We start from the raw sequence: 10,063 nt of genomic DNA, 5'->3' as shown, positions 1-10,063 counted from the left end.
TGATGTAACCCTTCCTAAGCTGTTCATCTATGAAACTAGAAACCTCATCTCTTTCTGGAGCAGAGAGCGGTATCATGTGTCCTTTTCTCGGTTTGAAGGTGTCCTTCAAATCTATAGCATGGTCCCAAGGCTTAGCCTCTGGGAAGCGCTCTGATTCATGTTTTGAAAAGACTTTCCAGAAGTCATGGTACCCGGGAGGTACCAGCCTCTTAATCTCTTCCTCAGGTTTTACCTTGTTATTGTCATTGTCAATCTTATCTAAAGATCTGAGTTGGGCATAAACGTGACCAGCATCTATCCTTTCATCTCACTCAGTTTTACGGACACGACTTGGCTTACCCAAGTCCTCACACTCCTGAGGGCAACGTGACAATGTGACAACCCCTGTCTGCCAGTCGATTTTAGGATTGTGTTTAAATAGCCAGGTCCAGCCTAGGATTAAATTAATCTTCCCTAGTTGGGTAGTTTCTGCAATGATTTGTTCTCTGTGTCCTTGGTACTTGACAACAAAAGAACATTTGTGCGTGATGCAGCCACCCGTGTTGAGCGTACCGTCAACGTTATAGACAGGAATAGATATATCTAATTTTACAAGGGGGAGTCTAATTTGCTCCGCCCAGACTTGATCCATGAAGATGCCGTTAGTGCCTGAATCAAGCAGTGCATTGGTTGGGTGTACTATGCCCCAGACAAGAAGGAGAAGAAATATCAAAAGAAACATGTTTTTCTACTTTAAGATTTTCTATATTTTTATTTTTTATTCTACCAGAATCAAGCACCCTAGTGTTTGTCTCGCCGGGGCCACACTCCAAGGGAGATGCTGGTGCAGCTGTGGTATCATAAATATCACAGTTACAGTTTTGCATACAAGTACATACTTCTGATAACAAATTGAGAAATTTATTTTTTACAAATTGGGGAGCCACCCCCTTCTTTCTGTGATTGCTTGTGCAACACCCTGGAGCAGGGGCCACCTTGTTGTGGTTTACTTCATTGTTACGGGGAGCAAAGGCACCCAAGTGACCTAAGCTCTGAACTCTTTTCCCTGAGCTTTCATTTCAGCGACCTGCTGGTTGTAAAAGAAAGCCTGGATCTCAACGTATGAACGAACGGCCAGAGTATTGAGCCAATCGTCCATTTTTTCTGCTTCTAAGTGGCGCGCCTGGTGCCCTTGATTTTTTTTTTGTTGGGCGGCCTGCGCCCTATTTCTGCAATCTCAGGACATGTATCCTTCCTGGCCACAGTTGTAGCAGTTGCCCTTGAATCTGCGCATTTGTCCACCTTGGACCGCGCAGATATCCATAGGTGCACCCTGCCCTGGCTGCAGCCCGAACGGCTTGAACCCGTGAGAGTGATTTTGAGTTTGGTTTGATGACCCAGGGTGCCTCTGGGAAAAGTTGTTTTTAGTGGTGGACCCACCACGTTGTTGCATAGCATAGAGCTCCATGGCTCTACCAACTCGTTGTACTTCCTCAGCCGCTAGAGCCAAGTCCTTGTTTCGTGTATCCTGCAGATAGATCTGTTCTGCAATGCAGGGGTTCACATTGTGTTTCAGCAGTTCTACTGCATATTCATTGCCAAGCCCTCCTTGGATGGAGAGGGCCAGGAACCAGGTTACGTAATCATCCATCCTCATGTTTCCTTGTTTGAAGGAACAGATTTGTTGGCGAGCCCAGTCACGCTCAGCCTGTGGTTTGAAATATTTTTCAATCTCTACCTTGAGATTGTCCCAGGTAAGCCACACACCCGCGGTGTAGCACTCCTGTAATCTAACTTGGGTGTATCAACCCGCCACAGTTCCTTTTAGTTGAGATAGCACTGCAGATGCTACCTCAAAGTCGTCAGCAAATGCATCCCAATTTGCCTTGACCCAAATTTGTAGTTTGATCCAACATTCGGCAAATTGCGCTTTCTCCTTCAAAAGCGCCGGGGTCAGTGATGGCTTCGGCTTTCTTGTTGAACTTTTTCTCAACTGAGGGTGCTGCTACAGGGGGGTTGGCCTGGAGCTCGGCGAGTTGCGTGGTCAACGCCAAAATCTGTGCACGCATGTTGTGCAACAGAGTGTTGACATCAGGGGTTTGCAACAACATGTCAACATGCTCTCTTTGTCATTGTATTAAATGTAACTGGGGGTCCCCGCTTGCTATCTGCGGATCTACCTCTTCCCAGCTGAGTATTGGATCTCAATCTCCGACTACCCACACTACAGCATTTGAAATAGTACGTAAAGCTATAGTATGAAACCCTGGTCCGAACAGTTGTCAGGGGGTGGCCCGCTTGTTAAGCTGTTAGCCCTTCTCCAGACTGGCAGAGGCAAGTGCCCGGCCTGGTCAGAGGTATTTGAAGAACAAGTGTTGTATGTATATTCTAATCAACAGCGGTTCCACACCAACTGCTAAGCTAAGTACTCCCCTTGACACTGGGGGCCGTGTATCAACTAATCGTCTCTTCTCCCAGAGCACTACAGGGCCATCACTAGGAGCGCACCCTTCTGCTATACGGGATATTCCCAAACAATAACCCCTCAACCCTGGGGACCGGGTTTGCACAACATGCAAGAGAGTAGAAAGAGCGAGTCCTAATGTAACAACCAAGAGTTTGTTACTCTGGTGCACAACTCAGACAAAACTATACAGGTAGTGAGGGGAGTGGTTACCCTTAGGATAGGACCAAGTTAGTTGTAGGTAAACAATAGGAGGACTTGCTGAGGAGTCTCCTGGATCTATTGGGTATTTATACTACTACAGTTTGTTTGTACATATGTACTATACAGTTGATAGAGGCAGTGGCTGATCATGTCAGAGGGCGCAGCCCATGTGACCAGCTCCACTGTGTGAGATACTTGTAGCTAAAATAAGAAAAGCAGTGTGGTGCAAGAAAAAGGAGTTTGAACAAAAAGAAAGTGCCGCTGTTGATGATGAGAACTGCTGTTAGAAAACCACACACAAAAACAAACTAACACACAATCCTCCCAGATTCCATGGAACTTGTTTATGGGCTTTGCTTCCTAGAACAGTGGAGTGGTCTGGTTGTTCGTGGGGTGGTGCATATAACGATCCTTCCAAGTAAAACCCAGAGATATATGAGTGTGGGTTTTGAGGAGGAGGGATAGTTGAATTTATAGAAGATAGGGGGCTTAGTGACGAGTAGAGATGAGCACTACCTTGCTAATCGTAGCACAAGGTAGGTTTGAGAATGATGAGATAACAAGATTCCCAGTGATAGCAGGCTCCTGATGCACAAATGTAGTGTTCAGAAGGACTCTAATCGAAGGGGATGACAATCACTTTCAAAAAGTGACAAGTGACGATGACAGCAGTTAACAGTGGTAGAAGTGGGAAGTGTTGTGACCACACTGGATCACAAGTAGCAGAATAGTGAACTTGAGAGTAGAGAAGAAGTCTGGATTGGATTTCTTGTTCTTTTTTTTTACAAGGTAAAATACAGGGGTTTATATAGTAAAAGAAAAGTAGGCTATGCACAGTATAGCTGTGCAAAAAGAATGAGAAAGAACATGAAGGAAGGAATGTACACTGACAAATCCTGTGTAGGTAGTACAGGATAAGATTGTCAAAAAAAGGAAAAGAAAGAGATAGAACAATAAATGCTGTGATTAATGTCACAGGTTTGTACAGCCATAAAGTAAAGTCCAAGAGCAAAAAGAGAGCAGGAAAACCATGATGTCATGGGAAGATGCAGTAAAAAAAGGGCAAGGCAAAACACTATCAGTATCAACACAGTTCCTTTATTGTCAGTCAGGCATTCTAAAAAAATATGTGTCCATAAAAATGATTCAAAAATCAAAAATAATCGCACTGTAAATGAATGTTCTGCTGAAAAAAAAGAAACTGGAGCCACCGGTCCACCACCTAGTCCAAATCTGACAGTTCCATGGCCTTACCAATGGACTGGTTATGTTGGACCACCTGATCAATCGAGGGAGGGAGAGGAGTAGTCCCAATTTGGAACAAGTGAGTCCCAGGCAGCATGTGGTAGGTGTAGCTGTAGCGAAGACGATGGACAAAAGATAAGTTTACCCAAGTGAATGGGACAGCGATGAACATGGGCGACACAAGGGGATGAACCTTCTCCAGCTCAAAAATTACCCACCCACGCTCCAACCAGGCAAGACGAGCAACCGATGTTTTGATAGTATATGATGGTAGATCGACGTCATGAAGATGGACCTGTTGCCCTATTTGAACCGGCCGCTGGGGCTTTGCTGATATCAGCAGTGGCACGTGGTAGTCAACGGATCGGCGACGGAAGCGGATAGGAAGTGGTGACATCAGAAATGGTGGGGGTGCAAATAAAATGAGGAGGAGGAGGGTGGAGGTGACGGAAAAGTGGATTAGAATGGGGATCCAGAAACGACCGTCAGGTGAGAATAAAAAGGAGAGGAAGGGGCCCATGGTGGGGCTAGGCAAAGGAAGGGGAGTGAAGGAAACGACAAAAGCGAGGGCGCAATGCAATGTGTAGCCAGTGGCGACACGAAAATTTGCCAAAATGCCAAAATGCGGAAAGTACCAAATGGAAAAGCAAAGGTGAGCGTGACTGGATTGCCTAATAGAGGTGGTGCTGATCAGCCACAAGTTCAAAACAGGCAATATTAATTACTATTCCACGTGGCACTGTGCCTGTGTGGCGCAAAGGCGAGTCTTTTTGAATATTCGCTTCGTTATTGACACCTGTCCATGCTACCAATCAACTTTGCTGCATGACACCGTGTTACCAGGCTTGCACATTCCAAGTGTAACGGTTGCCATTGTTCTCCTAGGAGTCATTATATTTTAGCAAGTAGCACCTCCTACTATAAGTAGTAGGGGGTTTAGTACTATAGGAATACCTCAGTGGTTTCTATAGCCCGGGCAGCGGCTGAGGTATGTTACATTACATTTATTAAAGATCACCTTAAACTAACATCTGTTGTAGTTTCACTTAGATTTATTAATTTTTTGTTTTGTTTCCCTTAGCTGATATATAGCTTTTTTTCATCGATAAGACACCTCAGAGTTTTCCATCCAACTCTGAGCCTTTTACGTTCTGCTAGACAAAATAAATATGGTCTAAAGACTGTGGTACTCGTTTTGTGTAACTTCTATGCTCTATTTTCATCAGCTATTGTGGGTGTTTATTTTTTCAGGCTGTCCGTCCACGTAGAAATTGATCTTCATCACTCTAGGCACCCATTTGAAGTTCAGTGTTATCGTTACCCCACTGAAGCCTAGTGTACAAAGGTCCAATATGAATCATGGGTGTTATATGTGTACGTTCTAATTTCACTATGATCTTGCTTGCTTACTGTTCAACCCCAGTCAAAAACGACACAATTTGTACCGAATTAGATAGAATCCAGTTAAACGAGTCTATATATTTTGGATCTAATTTGTGAAATATTCCCACGATTGTGAGACGCAACTTCTGATAAGCTTTGATCTCAATCAATGTTAATCAACACTTGCGCGCCAGAATAAAACACAACACACTACTGTGCAGCGCATTCGTGCAGTTAGTGTATGACTTCACTGCACAGTACTGCGTTCTCTCCCTCTCTCCCTCCCTCTATCATGGAACTTCCAACTAAACCTATCCGAAGAACAAAGGACTATTATTGCGACTGTGAGCCTATGCGCAAAGGCGTCCGACGCAAGATATCAGAGAAAACCTACTACGCACACAAGAAGTACCGCACTGGAGTCATTTCAGAAGACGTCAAACGATCCATTTGAAACCACGCCATTGCATTGGGAAAACAACCACCGCCTGAATATTTGTCTTCATCAAGTGTCCCTGCAAAGTCTCAAAGAAAACAAAGACGCACTGAATTTGAGAGTAACAGTGTTGCAGAAGTGCCCGAATCTCTTGATGACGGTATCTCAATGAATCAAACATCTCAGGTGTATAGTTGTCCGTGTATAATTTTATTTAGACTAATATATAGTACACAGGATGTATACAAATCTCCCTCACCATCTCCACCTCCCACTTACTCTTTCCAACCCGAGCCTCCTCAAATCAATAGTACAGATGACATCCAAGACGACTTATCCCAAGAACCCACAACGTTAGGACTTGATGATGTTGACCTCGAAGCGTTGACTAGGCTTGCAAAACTTGAGGACATCAAGATCACTATGGCGTTTATTAACACATCAAAGGAGGCTCACCTTGAAGACCTCCATATGCAGCTCAATCCTGAGGCTCTTGATGGGCTGCAAAATCCCCCGCAAGAACCCTGCAAACTCAACAGTCCTTACGGAAGATTTGCTCTCAATATTTTCATGGCAACCACCAATGCTTCACAGGAGGTCTACCACCACATCTGTGATGCCTACCACCATTTACATCCAGAAAATGCTGACAAAATTCAATCCCATTACCAAATAAAACGCTGTATGGCCGAACTGAGTGGTGTCGAGTTGCTTGTGCACGACATGTGCGTCAACACATGCCTTGCGTATATGGGTCCCTTTGCAGACCTAGACATCTGTCCCATGTGCCTTGAACCGCGATATGACCAGCTCATCTTAGCTCGTTCTAAAGGCAAAAAAAAAAAGATCACATCAGCAATTCCACACCATGCCCATAGGACCGCAAATTCAAGCTCTTTGGCGTGACTTGACCAGTGCATCTAATATGAGGTACCATGAGGAGCGTACTCAAGAACTCATAGAAGAATTGCAACTTAATGACAGGGCTCTCAAATCATATGACAACTTTTTTGCTGGCAGTGACTACATCAATGCTGTAGCAGAGGGACAAATTCAATCTGGCGATACGGTGCTTATGTTTTCCATGGATGGTGCACAGCTATACGAGAAGAAATCATCGGACTGTTGGATCTATATCTGGGTGATCTTTGACCTTTCCCCAGATAAACGGTACCAAAAAAAACATGTACTACCTGACGGGATCATACCAGGGCCAAACAAGCCCAAGAACATTGATTCCTTCATATTTCCAGGGCTACACCACCTCTCTGCCATCCAGCGCGAAGGCCTACGTATCTGGGACTCCTCAAGAAACATTATATTCACGTCAAAACCATTCCTAGCACTTGTCGAGGGTCGTTTTGGGGATCAGGTGGATTAAGAGGTTCTTGGATGGGCCTTTGAGGTGAATCAAGAGGTGCATGGGGTTTTTGGGGATCAGATGGATCGGGAGGTGCATCTCCATCATTAAAAATCTCAATGATTTGATTTTCTTTAGGTGCTTGGGTCGCTGTAGGAGTATCCTCCCCCTCAAGCCCGAAGGCAGGTCCTGTATTGATATCGAAAGGTAAGTTTTCAATATCGAATTGCACCGAGCGTTCGACAGTCACTGAGCGCTTTCCTGGCCAGTATATGCGGTGACCTTTGCTTTCATCATCGAAGCCCATCCAACGTCCTTCCCGTGCTCGACTCTCAAGTTTTGATCCAGAAGCATCGTGGATCAGGATTTTCCGGCCCCACTCATGCAAGGAGGAGAGATTAGGCTTGTTGCCATGCGCCGCTTCATGCGGCGTCATGTTGGCTAAAGCCTTTGTGGAGGTACGATTTTTTAGCCAGACTGCATGTCTAATGGCTTCCCCCCACAGAAATCTCGGCATGCCGCTGCTATGTAACATAGCACGGACTTTTTCAAGCAGTGTGCCATTTAGGCGTTCTGCTATGCCGTTGTGCTCAGGAGTATCATGCACGGTGAGTTTTTGAGTGATTCCTCTTTCCATTAGGTAAGCATTGAATTCGGTGCTTAGGAATTCGCCCCCACGATTGCTGTGAAGGATCTTAATCGCAGCCTTCATATGGGTTCTGACCCAGGCCTCGTAGTTGCGAAACTGCACAAAAGTGTCGCTTTTCTTGCGAAGCAGATATAGGTGCGTCTCCCTGGTTTTGTCGTCTGTGAAAGCGATGTAGTAATGTTTCCCACCTAGGGTTTCCACTGGCGCTGGTCCCCAAAGGTCTGTATGAACTTTGTCACCGTAGTCTTTGGCACGTTTGCTGCTTTTAACTTTGGGTACAGCTCCGCGCGTTGTTTTTGCGTGTACACAAGATTTGCAAGATGGGCTGGTCCCGTTTGAGGTCAGTTCCACCCCTTTCATCATGCCCATTTCAACCATCCTCTTGGCAGCCGCAGGCGCTATATGACCCATGCGTCTATGTAACTCCATCAAGGTGAGTCGTTCTATAGCCGTGTTGGCACTTTCTCGCCCCTGATCATTTGCATATGAGCTGTAGACTCCGAACATCTTTGGGATGCGGCCCACTACAGATCCCTTGGGGCTTGTGATCACGCATTCTCCACTGCTGAATGTTGTGCAGTATCCAGCACTGTCAATCCTCCCAATGGAGACCAGAGTGTGTCCGATTGCTGGTGTGTACAGCACATTACAAAGAGTGAACTTGGTCATCTTTCCAGGGCCGTTCGGAACGTGAATGGGCAAGTCTCCTTTCCCGATGGCGGAGAAAGAGTCATGGTTGGCCGCATTAATGGCCTGGGAAGGGATGGATTGGTAGTTCTTGAGAAGATGGCGGTAAGGCGTGAAGTGGATAGTCGCGCCAGAGTCGTAAAGCTCAATTGTTCCAGCATCATTTCCAAGTCCTTGTTTACTAGCAAGGCTGGCAGATTCAATGAATTCTGGTGTGATTGCTGACCATATCCCTTCTTCGTCACGCTCGACCATCGCAGAGTTCACTTGCTCAGGCTTTTTGCCTTTGTCATCACTATTTTGAGCATTCGCTCTTTCTTTAGCTGGTGTGTCTCTCCTTTTGTCGTTTCTGCAATCACGCTTTTTGCTAGGGCAATCTCGGCCTATGTGCCCTTTTCCGCCGCAGTTGTAGCACTCAATTTCGTTTTTCTTGGAGGGTCTTTCTTTGTTGTTTTTTCCTCGGCCTCTGCCTCGACCTCTACCACCACGATTTCCCCTCCTAGACGACGTTGTCGCGGACATGGCGGTGTTCTCGTTTTTCACGTTGGGGCGTTTAGTCACAATGGTGAGTCGATTGTATTCTTGTAAAAGATATGTGATTAATGCTTCTGGTTCGACGGTTTTTCCAGATAGGTAGGCAGCCGCTGACAACTGAGACACGAGGTAAGGACCTCATTATTGTCGATGATTTCTCCTTGTCGCCAAAGTGTACCCCGGCAGCACTCAGCTGCTCCCACATGTCTCTGAGCTTGTCGATATGGGTGCGCATATCGCCTTTTTCTGGGCATCGTAGCGCAGCTAACCGATCTCTCAGTTCGGCCTGGACCAATTCGGTCTTGTTTTCGTTCTCTTGAACGATCAGCTGCCACATTTCGGCGACAGTGTCTTTATGTAAGACTTTGCGCAGCGTAGAATCAGGTATTGTTCGGCCTAATATGTTTTGCGCGCGGGACTCTTTCTTTAGCCAGGCGTTCAATGCTTCCTGGTCGGTTTGATTCAACGCTGTAGTCCTCGCGGGAATGGCTAGAGTTGTTCCAGCTTGTGCAGCAGTCTGCGTGGTTCCTGGCGATGGGGTCGGAGTGGGTTTCGGGGCCAAACCAAGTAAGTGTTCAACACAATCCTTGTCTGCCATAGCCCACTCAAGTCGTGTTTTGTATATTGACCAGTTGGAGCCATTGGGCTCGAGTTTCGGTACACCAAGGGACTCCTTGCTGTCGACGTTGTTGTCGGGGCTCATAACCTTTTATCTGATCTATACATAGTAAACAATCTCAGAGTTAATGGGGGACTCTCAGTATCATATTCGGCAATATGCACCTATACACAGTAAACAATCTACGACGGTACTGTGAGTACGGGTGCAACTAACATACAGAAAACACTATCTCACCTCAGAGTTAATGGGGGACTCTGAGGTGTGTACGTGGCAGCGTACGGCTTATAAGTGAAAACGGAAGTATAAAATTTTTGATGGATATATATTGGTGAGTGTCGCATCGCTCCAACTCTACCTTGTGCTGACTTTCCTTTCTAGGTGCTCGTCCTTCGTGCACGCTTGCACTGCATGCCTCGAGCTCGTCATTCCAACAGTCAAAACAATGTCCAGTGATCTATCGCGCTAGGAATCCTCACGACCAGCGCCATCCACAGTCACTA

The 10,063-nt window shown here is 46.0% G+C and overlaps 5 protein-coding genes across 5 annotated transcripts; 2 read left to right on the top strand and 3 right to left on the bottom strand.

Moving 5' to 3' along the window:
* Window positions 1–1,024: 1,024 nt before the first annotated feature.
* On the bottom strand, window positions 1,025–2,048 carry SERLADRAFT_444101 (uncharacterized protein; the record flags this gene model as incomplete). The annotated part of the gene is made up of 4 exons (XM_007324740.1): window positions 1,025–1,170; window positions 1,243–1,762; window positions 1,832–1,915; window positions 1,974–2,048. The coding sequence occupies 4 exons, from the start codon at window positions 2,046–2,048 to the stop codon at window positions 1,025–1,027; spliced, it is 825 nt and encodes a 274-aa protein (XP_007324802.1).
* Window positions 2,049–4,314: 2,266 nt separating this feature from the next.
* SERLADRAFT_404270 (uncharacterized protein) lies at window positions 4,315–4,727 on the top strand (the record flags this gene model as incomplete). Its single annotated transcript, XM_007324739.1, has 1 exon — window positions 4,315–4,727. One exon carries the CDS (start codon window positions 4,315–4,317, stop codon window positions 4,477–4,479), a length of 165 nt encoding a protein of 54 aa, XP_007324801.1.
* A 1,707-nt stretch (window positions 4,728–6,434) lies between these two features.
* Window positions 6,435–7,092, top strand: SERLADRAFT_375149 (uncharacterized protein; the record flags this gene model as incomplete). Its single annotated transcript, XM_007324738.1, has 2 exons — window positions 6,435–6,534; window positions 6,590–7,092. The coding sequence occupies 2 exons, from the start codon at window positions 6,435–6,437 to the stop codon at window positions 7,090–7,092; spliced, it is 603 nt and encodes a 200-aa protein (XP_007324800.1).
* Window positions 7,093–7,152: 60 nt separating this feature from the next.
* Window positions 7,153–7,527, bottom strand: SERLADRAFT_404269 (uncharacterized protein; the record flags this gene model as incomplete). Its single annotated transcript, XM_007324737.1, has 2 exons — window positions 7,153–7,278; window positions 7,341–7,527. Coding segments are annotated over 2 exons (185 nt in total), but the record flags the coding sequence as incomplete, so codon positions are not given.
* A 1,391-nt stretch (window positions 7,528–8,918) lies between these two features.
* On the bottom strand, window positions 8,919–9,688 carry SERLADRAFT_404267 (uncharacterized protein; the record flags this gene model as incomplete). Its single annotated transcript, XM_007324736.1, has 6 exons — window positions 8,919–8,972; window positions 9,037–9,070; window positions 9,128–9,168; window positions 9,222–9,298; window positions 9,372–9,508; window positions 9,574–9,688. The coding sequence occupies 6 exons, from the start codon at window positions 9,642–9,644 to the stop codon at window positions 8,961–8,963; spliced, it is 372 nt and encodes a 123-aa protein (XP_007324798.1).
* Between the last annotated feature and the right edge of the window lie 375 nt (window positions 9,689–10,063).

The sequence above is a fragment of the Serpula lacrymans genome (genome assembly GCF_000218685.1).
Source record: "Serpula lacrymans var. lacrymans S7.9 unplaced genomic scaffold SERLAscaffold_21, whole genome shotgun sequence".
NCBI classification, from domain to species: Eukaryota; Fungi; Basidiomycota; class Agaricomycetes; order Boletales; family Serpulaceae; genus Serpula; species Serpula lacrymans.
This window is presented reverse-complemented; position numbering and strand designations above follow the sequence as displayed.